The 13,223-nt window shown below is 48.2% G+C and overlaps 1 protein-coding gene across 2 annotated transcripts in view; it reads left to right on the top strand.

Annotated features, from left to right (window-relative positions):
* Positions 1–13,223, top strand: part of LRCH2 (leucine rich repeats and calponin homology domain containing 2) — a 39,842-nt gene that overhangs the window by 16,424 nt on the left and 10,195 nt on the right. Inside the window, exons 4-15 of one of the 2 annotated variants that reach the window (XM_044452639.1) lie at positions 1,809–1,914; positions 2,021–2,157; positions 2,881–3,014; positions 5,651–5,738; positions 6,385–6,496; positions 7,227–7,324; positions 7,438–7,505; positions 7,647–7,751; positions 8,290–8,367; positions 9,351–9,419; positions 10,766–10,814; positions 12,190–12,309. In XM_044452639.1, the coding sequence (XP_044308574.1) occupies positions 1,809–1,914; positions 2,021–2,157; positions 2,881–3,014; positions 5,651–5,738; positions 6,385–6,496; positions 7,227–7,324; positions 7,438–7,505; positions 7,647–7,751; positions 8,290–8,367; positions 9,351–9,419; positions 10,766–10,814; positions 12,190–12,309 (1,164 nt within the window). The remainder of the gene's footprint in view (positions 1–1,808; positions 1,915–2,020; positions 2,158–2,880; positions 3,015–5,650; positions 5,739–6,384; positions 6,497–7,226; positions 7,325–7,437; positions 7,506–7,646; positions 7,752–8,289; positions 8,368–9,350; positions 9,420–10,765; positions 10,815–12,189; positions 12,310–13,223) is intronic. The other variant, XM_044452640.1, reaches the window with a different exon arrangement.

The raw sequence follows: 13,223 nt of genomic DNA, 5'->3' as shown, positions 1-13,223 counted from the left end.
TTAGCCCCTCTGCGTGCCTCACCTTCTGCCTGTAGCAAGACCAGCTGTAACCAACGGAAAGCTGTCCCGATTGGCCCCTTCCTGGTGAAGCATCCTGTGGCAGGAAGGGGCCAGGCGTACCAGCTCTACCCATCGCCTCCAGAGGGGCACATCATGGTGCCCGCCGTGCACCTGCCTCCTGCACTGGATCACAGTGCTTGGTCAAAGGCCTTCCGTGCCCTTACGCTGCCCCCTCTCTGCTCGTGACCCCTCACCGAGATTTGCTGTGGCTGCTTCGCGCAGTCGGCCCCATCCTGTTTAGAGAGCCACAGCCTTTGCACCGTCTGACAGCAGCTCTGAGGGGCGGAGTGGGGTGCTTATGCCCCGGTGGCCGAGATAACCGCACTTGGTGGGCGGAAGCTGGGCGAGAGAGCACAGCCGGTGAAGACTCCAGCTGGGAACAAGAGGGCTGGCCTGCCCCACCAAGCAGCTGTAGCTGCTTCCTCGTGGAAGCAGAGGAGGAGGGGGACAGGAAAGAGCTGGGTGGGGGGAGCAGTGAGTTCGCTGCTGGTGGAGAGGAGGGGGAGGCTGGGCAGGAGGGTGTGTCTTCTCCGCAATGTGTGTCCCGCTGTGGCAGAGAACTAGCCCTGACAGAGCAGCTTTGCTCCACTCCTGCCTTGAATGCAGCTTCTGTTTGGTGAATGCCCCCCCTCGCCCACCCATCACCCTTCTGCAAGAGGGTGGAAATCCCTGCGGTTTGTGTGACCGGTGAGGTCCCCCAGGTACAGGATACAGTGGCTGGAAAACAGGTGGATTAACTGATTTCATTTGTGCCCTACCAAGAAAAGTGACGCTCCAGTTGAAGGACGCCAGATCAAGGAACAGTGTATTTCCTTTACTATCAGTCATGATTGTCTCTGTATTTTATTATTTAAAAACTTTTAAAAATATTTTTAATCATTATAATCCCTCTAAATTTCACTGCAGTTTTTAGTCTGACTTTATCCTGTAATTTTAAACCTGTATATTTTATTTAACTTTCTTGTATTTTCTGGTTTTAATTGATCCAAATCCCCAGGCAGCCCTGGTGGTTTGGTAGTATAGAAATGTAATAAATAAGTAAGCAGTCCTTTCACACAGAAACTCCCTCCTGGATATCCCCCAAGCTTTCTGTTTCAGCAGCCTAATTTAGCAGGGGAAGGCCTGCCTTTTCGTTGCTGTGATTAAGCAGCAGGAACTGGGGAATGTGTGCATTCCATCTCCATCTACTGTTTGAATAGGGCCATCCTGGGTATTTATTAGTTGAGCGTAAGTTACAAGCCTTCGATTCATTTGTTCATTATTTAAAAATATGTATTGTTTCGGTTTATCATTTAATGTAACTCCCTTGAGATTAGAACAAAGTCTGCCTATTTTGTAAATCTAATGCTAGATGGGCCCTGCGGCTTTCTTCTGCAGTTGGAGTTAGTCATAACTCTTGTACACATACTCCAGCCTTTCCTTTAAAATGCATCAGTGGATTTTAGGCACTTTATGCATCGCAAGGAAATTTCCCTCCTCCAAGGGTCAGAATATTTCTCATTTGATCGATCACATCTCTTTCAAAAGAGAGGATTCCTCTGAACCTCACATTCCCTGGCGGTGATGTACTAATGGTCCTGCCATAGGCTAGGATGCTGCCTCCCGCCGGGTTATAGGCAAGGGTGTGGCCGTCTTGCTGAGCCTTGCGTTGGAAGGGCAGGCAGTCCGCATTTGCAGACTTCGGCCCTCCTTCTCCCATAGCTGCCCCGTAAAAACTTGGCCTTTGGATTCCTTGTCTCTTAACACAGGATGTGAGCTGCAATGAGATCCAGGTCCTTCCCCAGCAAATAGGAAAGCTACAGTCCCTAAAAGAATTAAATTTAAGAAGGAATAATCTCCATATGCTTCCTGATGGTGAGTCGCCCCCCCCCCCGCAACTTCTCACCTCCTCCCTGATCCATTTAAACAAGGTCACTCTTTGATGTTTGGACCTGATTTTGTTCTTTCTTACCATGGACAGAACTGGGTGATCTTCCATTGGTCAAGCTGGACTTCTCTTGTAATAAAGTCACAGAGATACCCATCTGTTATCGGAAACTGCGTCAGTTGCAAGTAATAATTTTGGACAACAATCCAATGCAGATGCCGCCAGCACAGGTTTGATAAAATTCTTCCATTTTCTTCCACTTGGAGGTCAGGAGGGGTTTCCATTCATTCTCTCAGCTGCCCGTGTGCTTAGGACGCAGGCTGTTTTTGACCGCAATCCACTTAGGAAAGCAGCTTTTCTGTTCCGTTACTTCTCAGAGTTGTCTTAATGTGCCGGCTGGAAGCAGGGCACATCTCTGTCACATGAGTATGGTTGGCTGCGGATACTCTGTGGTGCACTAGACTCTTTCAGAGAGTGAAGACGTGGAGAAAATGAGCACAAAGACCAGCCGCCACGGCTGTTTAATGTTTTCACCAAACATCGGGCCAGGCTTGGCAGACGTGGCTTTGAAGTCCCGCATGGTGATGGCGCTCATGGGGTGACTTGGGGCCCGTCTCTGGCCCTCAGCCTGACATGCCCCACTGAAATGTTGTTGTGCGGATACAGAGGAGGAGGATTGGGTAACCTGGCTTGGGTTCTTTCCTTGCAGGAAAACGGGCAGAATTTACGTACAATAGATAAATGCCGCTGGCATTGAAGCTGGTGATTATGTGGGGACCTGTGCAGCCTCCAGTTTCTTCATGCAGCGGGGCAGCCTAAGCAGTGCTGGCATGCATTTTGCAAGACTTGCAGCTGCTGTATACATTGCACCTGGCAGAGGCTGGTGAAAACAGCTGGAAATGACTCCAAAAGGTTTCTGTCTAAACCTGTTTTTCCCTTCTGCTTTTTACCAGATATGTCTAAAAGGCAAAGTGCACATATTTAAATTCCTCAGCATCCAAGCATGCCTCAGAATGGATAAAAAGCCAGATTCCTTGGATCTGCCATCGCTGGGCAAAAGAATCCCTTCCCAGCCACTCACCGACAGGTAAAGTTGCCATCGCTTTTCCAGATGTGTAAAATGTAATTTGGAAATGTTAAGTTCTAATTTGAGTTCCACATTTTTGTAATAATTTGAGCACTGATAGGTCCTCCTAAGTACCGTACTTGCATGGTCCTTTCGTGCCAGTAGGACTTCCACTTGCAGTCAGTTTGTTCCCTCAGTCTAGGCATAATACCAATTATGTGCTCAGTTAAAACATTCTGTCTTGTGAGGGATCCTCTCCGGTCTACCGGCCTTTTAAATGCCTCTTCGCCTCCCTTCCCATGCCAATTGCTCTTCTACTTGCTTCATTCCCCCATTTAATGGCTGCAGCTAATCATGAAGGCGGAGCCAGTTTGAGTGTTCTCCTCAGCTGGCTTGGAGGAGATTAGAAACGTTTGTTTTAGTTTGAAGTAAACACAGTTTGTTGTTGCATCCAAACCCATTCAGTTTGTTCTGTTAAACCATAGTTTATTGAAGAAAACCCAGGTAAGAAACTAGGTCAGTCCAGTCTTCTTGCAACTGGAAAAAGGGGGTGTTTGGCAGGCATGTATTTGTGATGCTAAGCCTGTTTAGCATTACCCCCAAACCGAGCCAGTGAATGATTCCTTGTTCGAAACAGCCTACTCATTTAATAGTTTAACTCTGCTACTTCTTTCACATCCACATGGGTCAGTATATAATACTAAAGTTACCTGTTTCTACTTAAATGCAACTCAGGATGGAAGAACCATTGAGCTTTCCAACTTTATCCAGAGGTGGAAAATTTTTCCAACTTCATTTCAAAATTCAGTTCAACTCATTCCTCTTGCTGTTTGGCGCATGTTTTTCTGTTATTTGAATGGGAGAAGCATTGATTTTTAATGGGCAAACTACTGATTTCTGTGTGTCTTAAGTGCTCACCTCTCCCCATTTTTTAACACATATCTTTCAAAGTGTACAATTAAAAAGACACATTTTTAATATGATAACCTACTCAGGAAAGTATGAACTTTTCCCCAGGAAAAACATTTGCATTCAACAGAGCATGTTTGGTTGATTTGTGAACTGAAGCAAAATTCTTGCACATCCTTAAGTATAACTAGAACAGTTTTGCTCAAAAGCAAGTCTGTAACCTACTGCTAAAATAATTTCATTATTGTATTCTGGGACAGAACCCCCCCCCCCAACACACACACACACACACACACACACACACACACACCACACACAGACGGACATACAGTAGTCCCCTACGTGAAATTTGTGGGGGTTGCGTTCCTAGAGCACCCACGAATTGTGAAAACAGCAAATTTGGTGCCGTTGATGGACTCCGGCCACCAAGGTGGTGCGGGCGGGGGGTGTGGGACAGACTGGGGGACGGGTGTGCACGCATGGCGAGGCAGGGGCAGGGGCTGGCCCGCGCAGAGAGCGTTTTCTCTGAGTGAGTCCAAACCGATCTCCTTGTGAGCAAGCCACCGCACGGAAAATTCCGCGAAAGACTGAGGCCACGAACACTCAACTGCAACTTCACAGGGGTATACTGCATCCTACCACAGTTACTGTCATATTAAGAGTAGTACTTCCTATCTTAATATGGAGATTTCCGGACAGCTTCTCACAAGATTGTTTGTTGTTAATAATAAATTTAAAATGTTTATCTGATGTTCTGCATTTGAACTTCTTTCCTGGCTCATGAAATTCTGATCATTATGGCTGAAACAGTCCAGAGTTAACAAAACAAACCTGTGTTGGTGATAATTCTGGTGCTTAATTTTAGAAATTAAAGTTAAGCTGGAAGGCAGACCAAGCAGAATGTGAGGAAAAGCAAGCACAAACCACAAAAACTTAAGTGCAGGATGCAGAACATAAATTGTGCCCGAGAGGAGGGAAACAAGCATGGGCTGGTATCGTAAACTCTTCTTTCAAGTATCCTCAAAGGGCAGCCAGGAAACAGCCAGGCCCCTGCCTTGAGAGGCATAGATCACCTCCAAGAAGCGGGTCTGCCTGTTTCTTCCTTTCCCGGCCAACACACGGACGGCTCACTATCGGCTGCCCTGCTCATTTGTGGGGCTGACCGCTCTTAAAAGCTGTGGTGAGTCTGGGAAGTTCTAAAGGCTGTTCTCAGGCGCCAGTGGCAACTGGGCAGCATTGTTAAACAGGCCAAATGTGGAGGCTAGGTGATGTATTTCTTCTTGACTCAGCCCGGGTATCCCCTGTCAAGCAAACGTCCTGCGCACATTCCTGCTGAGCCATCTTCCTGATAGGGAATGGGGGAATGTCTGTCCAGTTGTTTTCTGAGTGTGGTATTACGCATAAGGTACGCAGACAAGGTATAGCAGTTCACCCCAAAAACATGCTTTTGAAAAAGCACTGGGATCTGAAGGCTCACCATGGAAAGAGAAACAGAGGCATGGTCCTCTGCGCCGACTAGTGCAGCCACGTGCTAACTTGAGACGTGTTACGGGAACATCAGGTGTGACTGCCTGTCTCTTCTCTGTGTTGCGTGCTTGTCTGGGGGCATCTTTATGGGAGTCCCCTGTTAAGCGCTCAACACCTCTGCAAATAATGCATCTTCAAAGGGAGTGTCTTGCTGTGTAGGGCATTCAGATGCCTGGATCTGCCCAGCAGGATTGGTCACAATAAGGTTTTCTTCATTGCAGTATGGAAGATTTTTATCCCAATAAAAACCACGGCCCAGACTCTGGCATTGGCAGTGATAATGGGGATAAAAGATTATCCACAACTGAAGTAAGTCTGCCCTTTTTCAATTGCTGAACAGGAAGGAGGTAGGAGAGGTGCATGGCTTTTCTTGCTCTTTTTTGGTGCAGGTTGCTTTCCTTCTGTTTTGGGTTCCTTGAGTCACCTGGGAAATCGTAGTTTAGCCATCAAATATATTTTAAAAACTGCTTTAAAGTACAGTAAAACAGTTTAGCCTGCTTTGCTGTATTGTTTACCCTTAACAGCATTCCGGAGCATTGCTCTTGCTGCCGTTCTTCATTCAACCAGAATAACAATCCATCTGCTAGGTAACTTGACATTAAATCCATATCTTGTGAACGTGTTACTGCTAAAATCAAATCACTGTGAAGTATCGCTTTTTGTGTGCTAGGCAAGCAGAACTAGCAGATTTTGCAGGATTTCTGTGTCCACTTTTGTCACTAGGTCCTTACAGATTACGTGAGCTGTTTAATTCATCTCTTGGGTGATTCAGGAAATGTATAGTTTATGCTTTCCTTTCTCAGTGTGAGGCACAAGCCCCACATACTGGTTTGTTGCAGCCCAAACCATACTTGGCCTGGCTTGGTTGCGGATACTCAAGAAGCTTGTTTTATGATACAAGGTTTAATAGAAGAACGTGGAAATGGCAGGTTATACTCTTAACTGCTTTTTCCAGCCTTCCGATGATGACACAATCAGCCTTCACTCTCAGGTATCTGAATCAACAAGGGAGCAGACACTCAGAAACGACAATCAGTTGCTCACGAACAAGCATGAGTTGCATAAAGGTAAATCTTAATCTCTGGCTCCTTTAGTGCTAAGGACAAACCGTGACTAATCCAAAAACGGAAGCGAATGCTCCCAATCCCCCTGAGGCTGTGACAGAGGAATGTGGCAGCCCCACTTGTCCCCGGTGCTGAATTATGGGTTAGCATTTTCTGAATGGTGACCAGTCATCAATATTTATTTTATTTATTTATTTAAAACTTTTATATCCCGTCCTCTATGCGTGGCATCTCAGGACGGCTTACAAACATTAAAATCAAAAATGAATAAACAACTGATACAAATATAGCACAATATACAGGCAATAAAAATAAATTAAGTCAAGAGCGACTGATTATTAAAATACTAATTTTTAAAATAACGCTTAAATAAAAAGGTTTTGACCTGGCGCCGAAAGAATACCGGCTCGGCGCCAGGCAAACCTCTGGGGAGCACATTCTACAATCTGGGTGCCACCACAGAGAAGGCCCTCCTCCGGGTAGATGTCCTTTTTACCTCCCTCAGGGAGGGTTCCCGGAACCTCATATATACCTTACTATACCCTTCTGCATGTCCATTGGTTGGGGTGGTTAAAGGAAAAGAGGGCTATTGTGCATGCTGTCTCTGGGTTGGCTGTTGTGGGAGCATGAGTAAAATGAGGAGAGGCTTCCCAAGAGCCTTGGGCCTGGATGTGTTTGTAAACATAATGGAAAACCTGTCCCTTCCTCTCTGCTGTTCCCCACTGACAACTAGACCCAGAGGTGTGTGATTACCTTGATCCCTGCTCAGAGGATGTGGCTTCATGTGACCAAGGAGATGTACAAACTGGGCCATCAGTTTCGTACCGGAAGGTAGTGATGTGTTAAAGTATATTACATATCTCCGCAATCCCACCTTTCCAGTGGAAAGGCTTGGCCATGTGACCCATGTGCTCTCTTCCCCCTCTGTATTCTTGATGCATAAGGAACGAGGGAAGCAGACTGAGAAGTCTCAGAAAAGAGAGCGACGTGAAGACTGGGCGGAGGAGGAGAGGTGGGTGCTGTGGCAGCACGAGCCGGAGGCTCTGGCATGGGAAGTGGGAGGAGGGTCCCATCGTTTCCTCCCAGCCGTTGGGGTTTCCCCTCGCTTGCGTGTCCCTCAGACAACATAGAAATATTTGCACTACTGATCTAGGGCCCAGAAAGATCAGGTATTGGCAGAAGAGGATGATGAACTGAAGGAAGTCACTGACCTAAGAAAAATCGCTGCTCAGCTGCTGCAGCAAGAACAGAAGAGCAGGTATTTAGCCCACGGATCACGGCAGTCGGTGAATTTCTGGGCGTGTGATAATGTGATAGTAAATGACTCTGAAACGTGCCCAGGATGCAGACAGGTGGGATTTGGCATTGGTAAATGTGTGCAAGCTCCCATACTTCTTTGTCTCTGACCACGAAATGCGGTTTGCCCACTTTAAAAGGGGTAAGTGCCAAACTGGGGTTGACTGAAAGGGAGGAAGCTGGCAGTTTGGTGCAGAATCAGCCACCCTTTCAATATAGATTGGTGTTTTCTAGTCGGGATAAGAGTTAGCATTTGGGAGGGTGCCATCCTGGTTTGGAAAGTGCCCTTTAAAAGCCTGATTACCCAGAATCCTCTGGTTCTTGCCTTTTCAAAAAAGCGGGCTCCCCGACCTTTGCACATTGTCTTTTTAACCCTTTTGAAGCTGTCCTCTTACAACATTCTGCTTATTATACTAATGACTTCACTGTCCTTTCCTGTCAACCTTTCCTGCTTCCTACCTCCATATTTGGGTTTTGATGTACATGACATGCGAATTCAGACGGAGGCCATTAAGCTATAGAACTTCATTCAGTGAAAAGCTTTTCCAGAGGACAAAGGTCGCAGGACGTGCATCCAGGTATTTAGTGTTTACGGTGCATGAATTTCACATGACAGTGTGATGGACAGAAATGGGTGTCTTGCACAGTTTCGCCCTGCTGAAGAAGAAGCATTCCAGGGGAGGGAAGGAAAGAAAGTGTACCAAAACTGGGAGAAGCTATGGAGTAGGACAGGTTATCCTGCGCGCTCTGCTGGTTATCTCATTTCTTTTTATCTAAAGTTTGTATATGCCACCCTTAATCAGAAAAGATTCCAGGGCTGTTCCCAGTGATACAACAATTTTAAAAATATCTATTCACAACATATATTGGCTCTTAGCTGCAACCAAGGTGAGAATTAAATTCCTTCTTAATGTTCTTGGAAGCAGCATTCCAAGCATTTCAGAATTTTAATAGCATAAACATATGTACTGGTGAAGATGGAGATTTCATGTAAAGGAACCAGTTCTTCAGGCAGTCTTTGATGAAGATGTAGAGCCCTCATGCAGACACCGGTATGGAAACAAACTTTCGGTAGCGGGAACCGCCGTGCCTCCCCGCAGCCGCCTCAGTAGGGCAGCTTACAGTTCAGAAAGCATTTTGTTGGGGGGCAAATGCTGCGAGCTTGCTACTCCTCATTCTCCTCTTTTTCCGTCACTTTCCTGCTCTGTATCTTCCTTCCTCACTGCCCTGTCCCATCCACTTCCCATATTTTCTGTGTCTACTCCCTCTTTTGTCCTCTGACCGAACTGAAAACTTTGCAGGGACTTGTGCCTGCCACCTCCTTTGGCCACCTCACTCCAGAGCAATGAGGCCCCTCATTGGGCAGATGCAGTAGGTGTGCTGCACATTTCCCTGAGACTCTTAGTATAGAGGTAGAGCAGGAATCAGGCGTGGAAGACTGCAGAATCGTTGCTTGCAGTCTCATGAAAATAAGACCAGCAACTGAACACGTGCGGCTGAACTGGGCCATTTCAGCATGCACTGTGTGACCTCAAGCACCTGTCTTTGCACTTGGTTTTAGACTTCTTAATCACTCCGCCTCGACGAGCACAAGAAACAGACCGAAACAGACCACTGATTCGGAAAAAAGGTACTGTGGTTTCTTTGGTGCTCAAACTGCTTTGATGAACCCTATCATGTTATCGCCTGGGCGAGTGGGTTGAGCAATAAAAGCTGCCTGGCAAATAAATGGCTTTTTCTCGGAAGCTCCAGTTAGCAGAAACGCACTGTCAAGTACACCTTTGCGCCAGGGCCCCTTGATAATGGCCGTGCTCGGGATTGTTTCAGGATGAAAACGTGTTGCAGGAGGAGGAGGTGCCACAAACGGTTGTTGGACACGGGCCTTCGAGCTTTGGCAGTCCTCTGTAGAGAGCACATTGAGCAGCTGCCTTATGCTCACGCAGTCTGTCCATCGGTCTAGGCAGTATTGCCGGCTCAGGCTGGCAGTGGCTTCAGTATTGCCAGCTCGGGCTGGCAGTGGCTTCAGTATTGCCAGCTCGGGCTGGCAGTGGCTCTCCTGGGTTCTGGGCAGGGATGATTCTTCCCTAGCCGAGGTGCGATCGGCCTTTGCATGCCGCGCAGATGTTTTCCCGCAGTGCCAAGGCCTCCCACGCTGTTGGATAATGGCCTGGTGCCGTTGTTCGCAGTCAGTGCTAGCGGCCTTCTGGCTTCGCTTGCATGAGAGCAGGTAGCTAAACAGCCTTGTTCTACCTCTGAGCACAATTAGTCTCGCTGTTACCTTTGCGGAGGTTTTTAGCAGAGCTGATTCTTCAGTAAAATTAACACTTCTGTGGTGTGCCAAGAACGCACTTCCTGGAATTTAGATGTCCAAGTGACAAATAATTACATGAAAATTCTGTATAACCCTGCCGGTGGTTATTCCACCGGGAGTCTATTACCTGAATTCCGTAATATAGGCTCTAGCTGACTGCCGTTGGTAATAAAAATGTAACGATTGCTTTGCTGCAGCCTGTGGGGCAGAGCCCTTGGCCCCGGGCTTCAGGCATACCTCAGCCTAATTTAAAAGTCCCTGTTACAAATGCTCAGCTCATACTTTTGTCTCACAGCAGCCCTCTGCACAGGGAGCGGGGAGGGACTGGCAACAGAGGGAACAGCGGGGCCCTCCCTGCTGCCAGGAGGTCCCTGTCAGATTTTATTCCACAGGACGTGACCCCTGAAAAGAAAAGGACCGGGCATAAATGGCAAGACATGCGTGATTTATTCCTTCAGGACAATTGCAGGCAACATCTCTGAGGGAGGTCATTCACCCCAGTTCAAGTTGTGTGGATCCTGTTCTTTCCCCCCGCTTTACTTCTTTAAATCCTTCTTGTTACGAAGAATGTTTGGGCTATGTTCTGTGTGCCTGCCTCTTGGCTGCAGATTCTCTGAGAAAGATGGAACGATGCCGTTTAATGAACATTGTATGTTTTCAAACAGCCTTTCAGCTGATGAAGCCGGCTCCCCGTCGTCCCTCTACACCTGGCAGGTAAGGCAGAGTAGCTAGCTTTGCACGGACCTCTCCGGGCAGCTTGAGCATTCCCGGCTGGCAGGCAGCGGTTTTGTCTCCGTCATGAACCTGCTTGCTGCAGGTGCCAGGTGGAAGGGAGCATTGATGTAATGTTGCATCACGGACATCCTTCCAGCCCACCTTCCTGTTACTCTGCTGTGACAGCAGATGCACTGCCCTGTTCTCCAAAGGCGCTCGGCTGTGGGACTCCCTTGGGACTCCGGCAGCAGCGATGGATTCCATCACCTGTGGACTCTGGGCCGGGCCTCCGCGGCTCCAGACTTACCTGTGGGCCAGGTGTGGAGAACACCCCCCCCCCCCACCGTCCCTTGGCATTTGGGCAGTGTGGTCATTCATCCTGTCCCCAGTGTTGGGCACCACCCGTTAGAAGCTGCAGAGAGTCGCCGCTAGTGGATTTTGAGTCCCGTGCCACCAGGGGATTGATAACATGCAGCCATCTCCCTGTGGCTCCCAAATTGGGTCAGGCAGTTCAAGTCCTGAATCAACGCCTAGACTCCGGGATGAGTAGACTGAAGCCGAGTCCTGGCAAGATGAAATCCCCATGCGTGGGCGGCTTCAGAGTCTGGGAGATGGGCTCATTGCCCGTTCCGGATACATCTTATTTATTTATTTGTAAGCCGCCCTGAGGCTTCGGCGAATGGGGCGGCCTAGACATTTTCTAAATAAATAAAACAATAAATAAATCTGTCCTTCTGAAGCCTTGAGCGTGTCGACCGGAGGTACTCTTCACTCCGTCGCAATCACCGGAGTCCCAGGGCACTGCACAGTGCAGTGGGGGCCGCCCTCTGGTGCTGGCGCCGGAGCTGGACTGTTGCCACAAGCTGCCCCTCCTCAGCAGGCAGCTCCTTTGCTAGGGGAACTGCACAGGCTGCCTCTCTGCTGCCAGGCTAGGCCTCAGTGCTTGCGACTTGCGTATGAAGTCCAAAGTGGATCGGGACCAGGATCCTCAAGACCTTCCCCTCCCCCAACCTGCTCAGTCCCAGAGGGACTGAATGCTGTGTTCCCAGCTGTGCGGGTAGACAGACCGGCAGCCTGCAGTCTTCCTGGAGAAGAGCGTTGGTGCGGCGGCTTCCTTTTTGCAGGACGCTCTGTCTGGAGATCAGAAGGCACCCGCCCTGCACCCTTTTTGGTCTCTCCTGAAAACGTTGTTACGTCAGGAAGCCTTCCTTGGGTGACTGGCCGGTTTTGTTGCTGTCCCGTTGCTGCCATGCTTTTTCAGTCCATTGCCCTGTTTTTAAATTGTGCAATGCTGCAGCGAGTAAACCTTGTAAGGAGCGAGTAAACCTTGTAAGGAGCGAGTAAACCTTGTAAGCTGACCTCTTTCTTCCCATAGTCCATGGACAACCCGAAGGACCATCAAGACGACCCACCCTGGCCAGACCTGCAGCCGGTTATTTGGCAGAGCGAGGATAGGAGGCGGAGCAGTAAGCAGATGAAAAGAGAGTATTTCAAGGTATGGCTGCTGCTGGTGGGTTTGACGCTTGATCGAAATTCTGGCTCATCCAATACAATAAGGATTTCCTCATTTTTCCATAAAGCAGCCAGTTGAGGTACAAGGTTAAATGTCAGCAAATCTTGTTTGTTGTAAACCGTCCTGGGGCACCAGTATTAGGGACGGTGTATAAACGCTTTAAATGCACGAATGAATAAATAATCCAAAGGGGGGTGCCCAGGCTGCTCGAGAATGGCATCTCAGTGAATTGGTCAGTGTTTCCACCAGACATTTCAGCTGATTTTGACACATGCAGCGCTCTGAAATGCTGGCTTAGAAAGTCTACCTGGTACTGTTCGTGTGCTAAGCTGAGGAAGTCTTTCAGATATGGGGTTTCTCTTTGACTTGATCATTTATTTATTTAAAACATTTCTATGCCGCCCCATTCGCCGAAGCCTCGGGGCGGCTCACAACATAAAATATAATACATTCAAAATATAAAACAAATCAGCAATATAAAATAAGTCGCCCTGATCATGTTTAACTTCAGCCTAAATGGGAAAGTTAGAGCTTGCCCCGAGGGAGCACCAGCTGCTTGCTTTCGGAGTCCGCAAGAATTTCTTTGCTGGATGTAATTGCGGTGTCTGTGCTAAGCTTCAGATTGAACCTGAAGAAGAAAAGGTCTTGCATTACAGGAGTGCTGTCACCAGCTGTTTCACTCAAGAGACTCACATCTGCCAGGAGGATGTAGGTCAAGAGTGAGGAATCTTGTGCATTCCAACGCAGATGCTGTTCGAGGCAGAGCAGCTAGCAGTGCCGGGGTTCAGGCTGGGCTCAGTCCCTTTTTCGCCTGTGTAGGATCGCAGCCTTGTGGCATGCCTCCTCCCGCCCTCTGGTTTCTGTGAGGAACTTCTTTAAAGAAGAGCAGCATCCAC

The sequence above is a fragment of the Varanus komodoensis genome, unplaced genomic scaffold (assembly GCF_004798865.1).
Source record: "Varanus komodoensis strain SLA01 unplaced genomic scaffold, ASM479886v1 scaffold74, whole genome shotgun sequence".
NCBI classification, from domain to species: Eukaryota; Metazoa; Chordata; class Lepidosauria; order Squamata; family Varanidae; genus Varanus; species Varanus komodoensis.
This window is presented reverse-complemented; position numbering and strand designations above follow the sequence as displayed.